The 14275-nt window shown below is 51.8% G+C and overlaps 2 protein-coding genes across 2 annotated transcripts; one reads left to right on the forward strand and one right to left on the reverse strand.

The window, feature by feature from the left end:
• Positions 1-4002: 4002 nt before the first annotated feature.
• Positions 4003-6467, forward strand: TUBB4B (tubulin beta 4B class IVb). The gene is made up of 4 exons (XM_055816294.1): positions 4003-4155; positions 4247-4355; positions 4427-4537; positions 5135-6467. The coding sequence occupies exons 1-4, from the start codon at positions 4099-4101 to the stop codon at positions 6193-6195; spliced, it is 1338 nt and encodes a 445-aa protein (XP_055672269.1). The 5' UTR covers positions 4003-4098; the 3' UTR covers positions 6196-6467.
• On the reverse strand, positions 6218-12801 carry CIMIP2A (ciliary microtubule inner protein 2A). Its single transcript, XM_055816317.1, is given in 4 exon segments — positions 6218-6543; positions 9029-9154; positions 11247-11333; positions 12511-12801. Coding segments are annotated over 4 exon segments (417 nt in total). The 5' UTR covers positions 12626-12801; the 3' UTR covers positions 6218-6454.
• Positions 12802-14275: the final 1474 nt, after the last annotated feature.

Below are 14275 nucleotides of genomic sequence, written 5' to 3' on the forward strand. Positions count from 1 at the left end.
CTCTATTCCAGAAACACAATAGGTTAGCTGACCTGCTGCTGGCTAGAGCAGCCTAAATTGCATTTAGGCATGTTTGTAGGAGTATATTAATTAACTTCTGTCTTTCTTCCAGTTTATACCATTTCCAAAGCCCCATGGATCCCCAACCAGCACATCCCATCTGGGTTGTGCCAATAAAGTCCCATGAAAATTGAGAGAAATAACAGTTTATTGCCTGCAGCCCCATTCTGCAGTACAAAGCTCACCGCCACAGGACCAGAACCATTTCTTTCTACCCATCCGGATGCACCCAGCCTCCCTGCAGTTGTAGGGGAGAGATCTAAGCTGAATCCCAACCTCCCTCTCAGTCCCTGGTGGTACCTGAGGCAGAGTTGTAGAGAAGTGCTGCTTTTTGAGATACAGGTGTTTCACATGATGCTTACGGACTAATTAGTTCACCAGGATTTCACAGACCTGGACCTTCCACCTGGTCTCCTGGCTTATCTTGGCAAGCTGTGAAAAGGTCACACATGCTACAAGGGCTCTGCAAAACTTGTCATAAGGCTGAGCTCCAGCTTCCCATTACTCATGCAGGGACTGTTAACTCCTCCTCTCCTTGAGATAGCTGTCCTGCCAGTGGAGACACCCAGTTCAGTGGTTACAGGAAGGCCTCTGGAACAGCAAGTGTAGAAACAACGTACAACACCAGGCGCTGCAGTACTTGCACTCATTTCAGTCGTTTGAGGCTGTTCTAATACATAGTGAAATAACTTGAAATGCACAACCACTGGGGGAGCAAATCCAGCAGAACGTGAGAGGAATGCCTTTTAGGATGGCTGGACTTAGAGATCAATCAGTACATTTTTATTTTGTTCTTATACCATGCCTACGATCACGTATCCGAGTATATTCCTCCCAGAATTTGCCCAATGGTCAGTGTCTCATAGAGAGGTTTGCCTTTGAAGGAATGCTTCGCATGAGACAAGGTTCTGGCAGAAACCTGCCTTGTAACTTGCCAGCTCACCTTCTGGTACGCACTAATTAGGTTGCTGGGCTGCCACAGCATTACAAGTCACAGGGCTAAGATGGTCGGCAGCTCCAGCAGCTCACCATGGAGATTCCTGGCAGCTTGGCTGTGCTCCTCCTCACAGAAAGCTTAGAAGTACTGGCATTTTACTTTAATTTAAAAAATGAAAAATATTTAAAATAAAATTGTCATTTCCTGTGGATCTGCACATAGCTAAGAACAGAAGTACTAGCTGGCTGGGACAGAATTAGCAAAAATAAATGTTGCATGCATAATTTGAAATGCCTCCCAACCCACAGATGTTCAGGTAGCTGAATCTCCCGAGGAAACCATTGGGGGCTCAATCACAGGAGCAAAGTTTTAGACACCCCATAGGGCACTAACCCCTGCTCTGCTGGGTGCAGTCCTGGTAGTATTGTACAGATATTTTAAGTTTTAACTGAGCAGAGTATTTCCACTTTTTTTGCTGCCAGTGGGAACGCTGGGGGTGGCAACCATTTCTCACTCCACATATTACAGAACAGCTTCCCAAACATTAAAGGCAGTGCAGACTGAAGCACAAGCTGCGAGAAGCACCAGCTACAAAGGCTTATGATTTCTAACAAAGTAAGGAAACAGATCTTTGTCACTGATGTGCAGTCCTTTTCTGGCCCTAGCTGAAAAAAAACCACACCACCTTGTATCTGCATTAAATACAGCAGCACTTGTACCAGCAAACCTCCTGCCAGCCCTGCAGTGGCTCCCTCTGCTCCATTTTAGTGATCGTTTTCTAGGGCTTCGTGAGCGCAGAAGCTTGCTAATGCTGTTCTGAGTACGCCTCGCTGAGAATTTATGCTGAATGTACTTTCCTAGACAGCGGAACACAGGCAAGACATGCTAAATTCTCTCTTTTTAACCAGAAAGAGGACAGTATTCATTTTTTACAGTACTTTGAAGAGATGGCATCACATCCTGGAGGAAAAACTGTCTTTACTGATTATTATTACAGCCTTGCATGGAATCTTGAGCAAGTCTAATCTGGATTGATCCCAGCTGCCTTTGATATTTAAAATACTACCGAGATTTTTGGATTTGGTCACCTCGAACACCTTTATAGAGAACTGAATGGTGTCATCAGGGGGCTATTCAGAGCTGGAGTGGGCCGAGTCACCCCTTTCCACTGACTCTGGTGTGAACGCTGCCCAGAGTTAGCTATTCAAATCAATGTCTATAATTAGTGGGGATAAATCTAGACCCTAATGCCTCTGCATTACTCAGCTACCTCCAAGCAAACTGCATAAACCTCCCACATTCCGGCTTCGAATGCGGAGAGTGAGCTGTATGTGCGTCTTCCAAGTCATGTCTACGCGCTTCTGGAGCTGGCGAAGGTCCCTCCTGGAGCTGCCCAGGATCCTCTCGGGTCACTCCTGATGCTCTGGGGCTGCTCCCAGTGCTCCTGGGCTCCTTCCAGCATCTCATGTTTACATGCTAAAAATACCAATCACCATAACCTTTGTATTAAGCCAACTACCAAAGGCTATCCTACCTCCAGCCAAAGTCTTCACAGCACTATTCTCCTCCTGCCCACCTCTGCACCTGACCCAGTCACGGAAGCAGTTGATTATTGTTATCCAAGCACAGAACACGGTATATATACCAGCCATAAGGTACCTCTGCATTACAGGAATGCCCGAGTGACACAGAGCGCTGGCCCAATGTGCTCTGTTTGTGTAGAAGGAATTGAGGTCATCTGCTGCTTTCTCCTCAGTCCACCCCCACAGCAAGGCAGCAGCTGGAGACTAGCTAGGTTTGGAGAACTCAATTAGGTGCCTCTTTCAAGCTGTAGCTGCATTATGAAAGAAGGGATGCTAGGCCTTGTAGACCTTGCTGGCATCTTAATGAATACATATAATCATAAAAAGGCTCTACTAAAGCAACAATCAAAGCATGCTCAGTAGAAGCCGTGACTAAGAGATGAACTGTCCAGGCAAGGATGGGCTAACGAAGCTGGATAGTAGAAGGCAAACGCTACAGCCGAGTAAGAGACTGAGAAAAGGTGAGGTGGTGGTTATCCAGCCTGGGGTGCCTGGCTGCCCCACGAGGGAGCCGCAGCATGAACGCCCGCCTCAGCCAGAGGCGCCTGTCACCGAGCCCGCGCTGCCCTCTTCCCCTCGGAAAGCCAGGCAGCCGCCCCGGGGGGCCGCCCCCGCACCCAGGGCCCTACCAGGCGGGCAGCGCCTCACGCAGCGCCGGCTTTTCTCGCGGAGCTGCCGCCAAGGCCCCGCGCAGGGCCGCGGCCGCCCCGCGCAGGGCCGCGGCCGCGCACAGCCCCTTCCCGCCGCGGTCGCCATGACAACGGTCGCGCGGCCCCCGCTGCCTCAGGCGGCTGCGCGCCAGAAAGTGCTAGAACGGCGCTGCAGCCCGCGCATGCGCGGTCGGGCCCAGAGCGCCGCCGCAGTGCCCCGGGGCCGCGGGCGGGCGGGGGCGGCCACAGGAGGTGCTCCCGGAGGAGAGCACCCCAGAGGCTGGGGGGGTGCTCGGCAGCCGCGGAGGACCCGGCCGGGTTTCCCTGGCCAGCGCCCTCCCCTCGTCCCGCAGTGAGGAGGAACCACCGCTGCGCTGCGCTGCGCAGAGCGCGCACACGGCTCGGGGCGTGCGCGGCCACGCCGGCCACCGCCCCGGGCCACCTGCGGAGCCGTTGCGACGGTTACCAGGACACTTTGTTTTCACCCAATCAAATGACGTTAGCTCATCGCTGAGGCCCACAGCCAATCAAGCGCGACATCAATCATTCAATTAAGCCAATCGGGGATGTTCTGAGCGAGTAAGGCGGGCATTCGCGGGCCCCCGTTGCCTAACAGTTAGATCAACAGACAGATGGGCGGAACGAACGGGAGCCAATGATTTGAGTGACAGCGCTCCAACCAACCAGATTTTTTGATTTGTAGAGCCTCGTTACGAGTAGCCAGTAGCTGCTGCGGGTGGCCGCCTGGGCAGGGAAAAGAAGGCTGCGCGCGCATTCCGCTGCTATATAAAGGGTGGCCGTTGCCTGTCGCTCAGTCAGTCGGTTGGAGGACAGTTGGCCTGAGGCGGGAGACGGACGCTTCGCCATCATGAGGGAAATCGTGCACCTGCAGGCCGGGCAGTGCGGGAACCAGATTGGAGCCAAGGTCCGGGCCGTGGGCGGCGGGAGGAGGGGGATCGGTGGGGTGAGGGGAGCCCTCCCGGCCCAGCCGCCCCTGACGCGATTTTCTCCGGCAGTTCTGGGAGGTGATCAGCGACGAACATGGCATCGATCCAACCGGCACCTACCACGGCGACAGCGACCTGCAGCTGGAGCGCATTAACGTCTACTACAACGAGGCCACAGGTAGGGCCTGGGCCGCCCCCGCCACCGGGCCGCCCCCGCCGCCGCCGTGACGGCTTCTCCCTGTTTTGCAGGTGGCAAGTACGTGCCCCGCGCCGTCCTGGTGGACCTGGAGCCCGGCACGATGGACTCGGTGCGCTCCGGGCCCTTCGGCCAGATATTCAGGCCGGACAACTTCGTGTTCGGTGAGTGCGCCGGGAGCGGGGGAGGGACGCGGCGAGCAAGCGGCTCGGGGCGGGGCGGGCAGGGCCGGGCCCTGCACTGAGGGCCCCGGCGCCGCACGGGCTCCCGGGGGGGCCCCGCCGCCTCACGGCACCCCGGGGCGGGGGTGGGGTGGGAGGATGCCCTGCCGCTTCACGGCACCCCCGGGCGGGGGGTGTCCTTGCGCCTCACGCCACCTCAGGGCAGGGGGGCGAGGGTGCCCTGCTGCCTCATGGCATCCCAGGGTGGGGGGTGGGGGATGTCTTGCAGCCCCCCGGGGGCTCGGTGGTGCCTGCTAGCAGTGCGGGCCCGAGGAGGCATGAGAGGTCGTTGCTCTTCTGGCTGGCATTACCCCCTCCGTGCTACCGGGGGAGGCTAAATGGCTGCTGTGTCGTTGATCATGAACGTCTTCTGTGTACTGAGGTGTTGCGGAGGTGCTTGTGTGAAGGCACAGCTCTATGCTCGATAAAATTAAAGCTGTTGAGGGATTTCTCTGCAGCCCCGATGCTCCTAAGCCTTGCTTGCGAGCAATAAGCAGGAAGCAGTGACCATAATCTAATATGAAAATGGCTCTCTTCCAGGTCAGAGCGGAGCAGGAAACAACTGGGCAAAGGGCCACTATACGGAAGGTGCTGAATTAGTTGATTCCGTGTTAGATGTTGTAAGAAAGGAGGCAGAAAGCTGTGATTGTCTGCAGGGCTTTCAGCTTACTCACTCTCTGGGTGGTGGTACAGGCTCTGGCATGGGTACTCTGCTCATCAGCAAAATTCGTGAAGAGTACCCAGACCGAATTATGAACACATTCAGTGTTGTACCCTCCCCTAAAGTATCAGATACTGTAGTAGAGCCCTACAATGCCACCCTCTCTGTGCACCAGCTTGTGGAGAACACAGATGAAACATACTGTATTGATAACGAAGCCCTGTATGACATATGCTTCAGAACACTGAAGTTAACCACTCCAACGTACGGTGATCTGAACCATTTAGTGTCAGCCACCATGAGCGGTGTTACCACCTGCCTGCGATTCCCAGGCCAGCTTAATGCTGACCTGCGGAAGCTGGCAGTGAACATGGTTCCCTTCCCCCGACTGCACTTTTTCATGCCTGGTTTTGCCCCACTTACGAGCCGTGGGAGCCAGCAGTATCGTGCTTTAACTGTGCCAGAGCTAACACAGCAGATGTTTGATGCAAAGAATATGATGGCTGCGTGTGACCCACGTCATGGCCGCTATCTGACCGTGGCTGCTGTTTTTAGAGGCCGTATGTCAATGAAAGAGGTCGATGAGCAAATGCTGAATGTTCAGAACAAAAATAGCAGCTATTTTGTCGAATGGATTCCTAATAATGTTAAAACAGCAGTCTGTGATATTCCACCTCGTGGCCTGAAAATGTCTGCTACCTTCATTGGTAACAGCACAGCCATCCAGGAGCTGTTCAAACGCATTTCTGAGCAGTTCACTGCGATGTTCCGCCGAAAGGCTTTCCTGCACTGGTACACTGGCGAGGGCATGGATGAGATGGAGTTCACAGAAGCTGAGAGCAACATGAATGACTTGGTGTCTGAGTATCAGCAGTACCAGGATGCTACAGCTGAGGAGGAGGGGGAGTTTGAGGAGGAGGTTGAGGAAGAGACAGAGTAAAAGCTATGCAGATGAACACCTGTAAATTTTGTTTAAAGCTGTATGAACTCTTCCATTCAAAATTTCTCTGTGTTGTGTTCCTGTTGAACACTTTTGTTTAAAGCTGTATGAACTCTTCCATTCAAAATTTCTCTGTGTTGTGTTCCTGTTGAACACTTTTGTTTAAAGCTGTATGAACTCTTCCATTCAAAATTTCTCTTTGTGTTGTGTTCCTGTCTCAGTCACTTCAAATGCTGTACAGGCACCATTAAAGCATTTTTCACAGTGCAGAAGCTAGTCTCCTTTGTTCCTTTTGGTAAGGTTTTTGGGGGCCGTTTCCAAACGTAAGCATGCGGGTGTGTCAGAGGTCTGGAAAAGAAAAATAATGGACTTGGTGTGAGCCCTGCTACCTTGCCCATGGCAACCACGCTGCTCTCCCTGCCTTCCAGTGAGGTGGCTGCCTATTGCTTGTGTCCCTGGATGTGGTGGCAGTCCTACTGGCTCCTGGTGGTGTGGGAACTGAAGAAATCTGCTGCTATTTCTTTATAATCGAGTGTACTGGTGGAGGGGGAGGCATTTCACATGTAGGATGGAATTCAGCTCCAAGCTGTGTCTAAATTTAGGTACCTGCCTGTGGACTCCTGTTACAGGCTTTACTCGGCAGGAGCCGAGCGGCTCTCCTGACCAGAATGGAAGCGGAGGTTCAAGTGTAGGTGTCTGAGCTGCAGCTTAACCCAGGTGCTGGGACAACAAAATGGTGCAGGTGGGTGTTCCTGGCGAAGATGAGCTGGGCTGATCCACTGCGGCTACTCAGCAGCGTAAACCCAGCAGGTAGCTGTGGCCTGCCACTAGAGCTGTGACACACCATGCAGCACCTGCTGCCGAGGACAAATAACACAGAAGATCTGGAGTCACTTTTTGAAACCCTCTTACTTACTGATTTTAAAAATGAGATCAGTTGGGTGTTGCTGCAGCCCTGCTTTTGAAGTGCACTGAACACCTGATCCCATGTAGCGCTATTCCGTCACATGAAAAACCTACATTAGCAAAGCAAATTTTTCCTGTGGAAAGAGTAAATATGTTCAGCGTTACCCAAGGTGACAAACCTGTCACTCCGAACAGCTGGATCAGGAGATAGTAGGCTGCTTTCCTGCAGAAGAAATTCTGTTCAGGAATGGTAACGGACCTTGTGTTAAGGTTTTTCTGTCTTAAAAATTGGTTTCTCCTCCCAGAGTTGAGCTGGTTGGAGCAGTTAAAGTCACACCAACTGTGGTGGTTCTTGGGATGGTGGAAAGGGGTCTGTCTACAGAAAGAGGTGGTTTTGAACCTATGCAGCAGGATAGGTAAAATGATAGCAACAGATTTTTAAAGCGTTAAGTAATACTTGTAAGCAGTTTTTGTCCTCAGTTTTAGGGTGTTTTTTTTTTTCTTCCTCCTTTTCCTTGCACTGAAGCTGGCGGGGTCCCTGGCCTGTCAGTTCCCGAGGGCAGGACGGTGGTGTGTGTCCCCCAGCATCACCCACCAGGCAGAACTAGGGCAGTGGCCCTCCGCTGAAGAGCTCCGGCTGCTCTCCCGCTGCTTCCCGCAGGCTCCGTACTAACACCGGAATCCAGCCTGCCCTCGGGTTCATCACAGCTTTTCTCCAGGGGGCTTTAGCTTGCAGGCACAGCTCTGTGGAGCATGACCACGGCCCTTTCTGGGCAATCCAGCCCAGGATGCAAGCACCCCGAGTGGGGGCTCTTCCACGAGACACCCAGAGCTGCTGCACCAAGGATGGGGACGGGTTGAAGGTGGCGCACCGGGGGCAGCAGCTGCCCCTGCCTCTCCCCAGGGCAGCAGTGCGGTGACAGGCAGCAGAAGGCCTGTCCAGCCTCACCTTTCCCCATCAGCACATGAGATGCTTCCACCCACAAGCCCCTGATGACTGGCTGTGTGCTGGACTGTTTCTGCGTGGCTTTCCTGTGCCCCTGATACAAGCCTTGCCAGAGCCACATTCAGCCTCAACGTTTTTCTCTCCGGGCTCAATCCCGCGAACACCAGCCCTGCCAGGAGAGCCGTTTCCTGCTCTTTGCTTTCATTTCTACCACATTTTGTGTCTTCTACCATTTTCCTCCTCCGCACTGCATGAAGCACAAGCTATGAGACTGCCTGTTTCTAGCTTATCTCCGTGGTTTCCCATCCCGCATTACCGAGCTGTGGGATCTTGACTTTGCTGTAGCCACAGACAGCAATATTACTTGCTGATTTATTGAAATTTTAGCCTGATACCTTAATGCTTTCAGGCACATGAGCAGACATTCCCCCTTAACAGAGACAAAATTACTTCAGACCTCTTCTTTTAGGCAACACCAACAACTGACAAGGACTAGGCAGTACTGGGTAGCCACTACTTGACAGCTAATACCATCCCACCGCTTTTTTTTTTTCTTTTTTTTTTTTTTCTTTCTCAACCCCTTTTGTATCATCTACCTTTTGGTTTTGTTCAGACTTCAAGCTTTTGGGGACAGCATCACTTGCCTGACAGAGAAACTGCAGGGCAGCCGTGTAACAGGGGGTGTGTGTCACTGACCCTCCTCTGCTTTAGCGGGGGGTTCAGGGGCTGGAAACCAGTGGAACGTTCTGCACAAGCCCGGGCAGGCAGCGAGGGCGATGTGCCCTCCTGCAGAAAGGCAGGGGATGGCACAGCTCCAGCACCTTGGCACAGACTGGGGTGGGAAAAAAGTTTTTCAAAAAAATCTACTACCCGTGTGGAACATTTCAGTAATTGTTCACATCTACAACACTACAGCTAATAACAGTGCTGCTTAATGACAATAATTAGTGACTTTCATTTTCACTCAGCTGATAAACTTGCCTGGTATAAAGCCTTTGTAGGAAGGTACCAGTCCAGCACTGGTGTAAACTTTGTTGTTTGGCCAGTACGTCTGGGGGAATCTCTTCCCAAAGCTGCAAGCTGGGTTTCTCTGCAAAAATTGGAACACCAAAAAAAAGAAACCCCAGCAACACAGCACAGTTCATTTTAAAGCACGTTGGTTTTACCAAAGTCACATGCTTTGACTCTGCCTTAAAGAAAGTATTTAAGCCAATGTCAAGTAATTCTCTTCCCAGTTCGGTTTTCTAGTTAGGAGCTACATTGCATTGTTGCTTTTCCCACTTCCAAAGTTTTTCCCCGGACAGGTGCAGGCAGCAGCCCCGCACCACACTGCCTCTGCAAGCCCTTAGGCACTCGGAGCAGCAGCGCAGCCTCCAGCATCTCTGCAGCCCGGCTGCATCCAGCACCTTCGAGCATCATCCGCATGCCCCAACCACCTCACGCTCCTACGTTTGACAGGCTGTGAGCCAGCAGTGTCTGCTGGTGCTGGAAACATGCCCTGTCTGCTCCTGTGCCGTGACTCAGCACATCCATGTTTTGGTGTGAGCCCTTCAGCTGGGTTTGTTTTTCCACGAGTCCCACCCGGTGATTTGCCAGTAATTCCCAGGCTAGGAGGGGCAGGAAGGCTTAGAGAGCGTTAAGGGAGAGTGTAAATCACCTCCTGGAGCTGCCCCTGCCCTCCCAGGTCAGACCCAGGTACGGGCTGTGCTGGAGGATGGAGATGCAGCTCTGCACCTCTCCCCAGCAGCAAAACCCCTGAGGATGCTGCTGTGGTGAAGGGACGGGGGTCACGGGGCCGAGCAAACCATGGGGCCGCAGCAGCACTTTGATGATGGGCGATGGAGTGGTTGCTGCAGTTCCTCAAGCGCAGCACTGAAGCGAGAGGATTGCATTATTTTGCCCGATGCAGACAGTAAGCAATGATCCATGGCACATCCCAGTATGTCACCTAGGGCAACAGAGATTTAGGGCAGAAGATTAGTGGCTTGAAGTCAGAAGCCATCTTAGACAGAAACATGCGTGATTTTTTTTTTTTTTTTTTTAGCGTGCTTATATTCCTGCAGCGCTTGGTGCGCTGCAGCTAACCTCTGCGAGCCTGGATTCTGCTGAATCCTGCAATGGAGAAACACCTCCCTTGCCTTTGCTGCATGGCAGACGTTTCTTAAGGCACCAGGGGCAGAAAGGCTTTACAAACAGCACATTTAGTTTTGATAATGCCTGGGGTTTTCTCTCTTCGCTTCATTTCAATCCCTATTAACAGCAGAAGGAAAGGAGGAGGACGCCAGCGCAGGGAAATAGGTTTCAGCCAAAGCATGAGGCTGCCATGTCAGTCCCACTGCTCTCCCTGCTGAGTCATTTCTTCCCAGCTGAGCACCTCTGAGCTGGGATCCTCAGTCCTGGGCTTTTTCCTACATCTACACTCTGGGGCGAAGGCACTGCAGTGAATCCCGGCACTGGGAAAGGGCTGGAAGCGTTATAACCTGCTTGTTATAATCAGCTGTGCCACTGAGCTGATCTGCCCTCGCCAGCACGGGACCAGGCACTGCTGCATCCCAGGGATCTGGCTCCATGTGGGAAGCAGGAGGAAACGCATAGCTTTGGATGCGAATGATTAACTACTGTGGGATCGATCTCATTTTCGCATGTAGGAGGATTATATAGGAGATTTTACAACAAGGGGACAAAATAGTTTTTCAGCAGGGATATTTCTGCATCCTTCCCAGAAGGAGGAGAAAGAAGATCTGGATCCCTTTAAGGCAAATTATGTCCGTAAAGCGAAAAGCCTTACAACCAATTAAAAGGGCAAAATACCCATCCAAGCAGCCCAGGAAGCCATCCAGCACTGCCATCCAGATCGAGATGATATATTGTGTGAGGGAAGCGCAGATAGCTGCATCCTGTGTTCCTGCACTCAGAGCAACATTTTTAATAGCCACCCTTGATCCAACCCTCAATAGATTTACTTAATCTTTTTATGAACTCATTTATCCTCCCTTAATGTCCCAAGAAAACAAGTTACAGAATTTAATTGCTCATGATTTTTTTAACATGTGGCCTAATAGCACTTTGGTTTGCTTGTACTTCTAACCCCCGTTCTAGTACTACCACTGAAAACAGAACCACTTTCAGTGTCGCGGACGAATCAACACCAACATGATCCTGCTGACCTAAGATCTGTGCACATCATCTACCTGGTGTCAGCCAAACCCGTCCACTGCTTCCTTCACACCCTGGATGTAGTTTGTGCCATTAATCCAGGTGAGGCGGGGGATGAATCCAGCGTACCCTTTGGAAAAAGACAAAAGAGAACATTTTTTGCTTGAGAACATACGTATCAGATATGGATCAACCAATCTGGAAGTGGAAGAGGCTGGAATAAATATAAAACCTTGGCAGTGTATAGGAAGGGAAACCTCACCCGTTTAAATGGTAAAACTAACTCTTACATGTGAGGCACCTCCTGAAGGAGCCTTACGATTCCCAGGGGAAACCTCAATGGGCTGAACTGATCTTTGTTGGTGTCCACGAGGTATGGAAAAAACATTTAATTTTCTCATCTTTTCTTTACACCAACAGTTCTGTCACATCCTCTCCCAGTTATTTAATACACGTTTGGGGGCTGACAACCCGGTGTTCAACCTTTCTTCCTCTTTTGCCCTGCCCATCCCACGCATTCTCACTCATTTTAAGACAGAAACTATATAAAATTATGTAAATCAAACTAAAAGCAGCCAGAACTCCCTCTTTCCAAAGGAACGCTTTGGAGAGAGAGAGAGAGAGAGAGATTTGTCTGCCGCGTCCTAAAACAGTGATGCCTTTTAATTTCAACTGAAATATTTTGATATGCAACCCCTTTATTTGCTGTGGTTCGCTGCAAAGCCAAGGTTCCTCCTGCTGGGGTCGTACCCTTCAGAGGGGGGTTCCGTGTGTGTGTCACCCTTCGTGATGCTGCTTGCAGAGGAACGCTCTTCTGGAGCAAGCGGAAAAGTTACGGAATGTAACTCCTCATAAGACAGAGTTTTATATGTTTGTGATGATGCAATGCACCGCTATGTGTTGATTTCATAATTCAGAAAAGCATCTTATTTCTGGGAGAGAAACAACTCCCTCAACGGTAACAGATACTCACCAAGCTGCTGCAGTTGGTGCAGAGCCCACGAGCCATCTCTCTGCTTTCTGGAGCATCTTCTAGCCTGGCCCCACAGCTGTAGGGATCTGAGGTGGCTCCTGCATTCCTTCCACCCACCCATGGGCATGTGTCCCTCAGTGCGAGATCCACGGGAGTGACAGCATCCCAAAGACACACCCTTGGATGGGGAGGAGCAGGGGCACCTTCCATACCAAAGCGTCCAGATGAGCCGGAGCACCTGGGCAATGTCTCTGAGGTTTCCCCATGGGGGAGAAGGGTGACACAATTTCTTCCGAGGTGGACTCGTGCTGTGTATAACCTCCCGCTCTTTTACCTGGAATGACTTCCTGTCGGATCACATTTGGTGCATCCAGCCTTGGTAACAGATTACCTTGCTCTATAGCCAGGGTTTCAGCTGCTCCTGGCAGTGTCACATCATCAGTTTTCATGGGCTCAAAATAAAAGGAGAAATAAAATAAACACCAGTAAAACCTGCTTCTTCCTTTGGCTGCATCGCTTAAACCACTGGCAGAACCTGTGAACGGCAACTGCCATTTTCATTTCTTCCCAGCTTTACACTAAGAACTACTCCAAGAATTTCTGCTGAAGTCAAATTACTAGATGAGCTCTCTGTCGGCAGAGGTTTTGCAAAATCCCCAGGGAGAACAAGGGGAGCTTTGGGCACTGAGCTCCTCTGTAAATCTGTCTCTCAGAGCAGGAATGCCCCTTCTTGGGATTTATACCCAAGCCAGCTTTGGACTCAGTACGTCAAATCTCTAATCTCTGCCTTCAGGGGATTTGCAGAGGCTCGGCTGGCTGGAGCGCACCCAGCGCTGTCCCTGGCTCCGTAGGGATGAGGGGCTCCGACACGTCAGCCTGAGCGATGCCAGCCGTGCCGAGCAGCGCCCAGCTCCATGGGCAAATCCCGGGCTTAAACCAGGGAGAATGATGGGGGAAATGCAGGTGGGAGAAGTCAAGAGCACACGGCCCAGGGTGCCAGGAGGAAGAGGAGGAGGAGGAGGGCTGCAGTGGCAGGGCTTGGCTCCCCGTCCACCCCGAGGAAACGCAACCCTGGCTGTGCAGCACAGCATAATGCAAGACCTGACGACTGGGATTTGGAGCTACAACTCAACCAAATGAGAAGTTAAGCCATTTTGATTAGGAAGAGTGATTAATAATCACGATTTCCTGAAGACGCAGTAGAGTTGCTGCTGCTAGAAATATTCACGTGTCTGAGATTTCTCTACTCTAAACTTTCTGTCCTTGCCCTCCACGTCTGTATGAAAGTCCCTCTTCACACCCCTGGACCAAGGGTGGACCTTCCATGCCCACCAGTCCCCGACCCCCCACCCTTCTGCAGCAGCATCCCTGCCCAGGCACCTTCTTCACCCAGCACCACTTACTGGTTTGCTCCCTGCCCGGGCACAGCTCAGCTGGCCACGTCAACACCTTTTTCCCTGTCCACTGCCAGGGTTAGCTCGGGCAGTCGCTACTCCTGCTCCTCAGATGCAGGATGGTGTGAAATCCTCTGTGAGCACCTCTGAGGCAGTCATGTCCTTGGGTTGTACTGGTCAGGGTGGCTCTAGGGCACGGGGTCCATGTGCATCACCATCAGTTCTTCCTCTGCTAGCCCCAGCACGGGACGTTTTGGCCTAAGGTCAGGGTCAGGAAAGCTTGTTGCAGCCCCAGCTTTTCTCACGGGGAAAGTACCCTGCAGGACAGACACCGAGTTAAGAGACAGGAGTGGCCAAACGAGGACGAGGGATTCCCATTGCACTGGGCCTCGGAGCCCCCCCGCCCCTCTGTAGTGATGGAAGGGAGCCTGGAGGTCAACAGCATCCCACAGCTGCGACTGCATCTTGTGAGTGCCTGTCCCACAAACCGTCTGGAAATCTGCACAAATAGACGTTCAAGAACTTATTTATTTTAAGTGATGCCTAAACTGCAAAGTATCATTAGCCAAGCTATAAAGAAGGGGGAAAAGAAAAAAACCCAAACCCAACACATCCTTTTCTTCACATGGCTGCGTCAGCACACCCTAGACACAGACCTCCCCAAGGAATTCTTGCACTGGCATCGTTGCTGCTCAACGAGGAAAA

The sequence above is a fragment of the Falco peregrinus genome, chromosome 1 (assembly GCF_023634155.1).
Source record: "Falco peregrinus isolate bFalPer1 chromosome 1, bFalPer1.pri, whole genome shotgun sequence".
Classification (NCBI taxonomy): domain Eukaryota; kingdom Metazoa; phylum Chordata; class Aves; order Falconiformes; family Falconidae; genus Falco; species Falco peregrinus.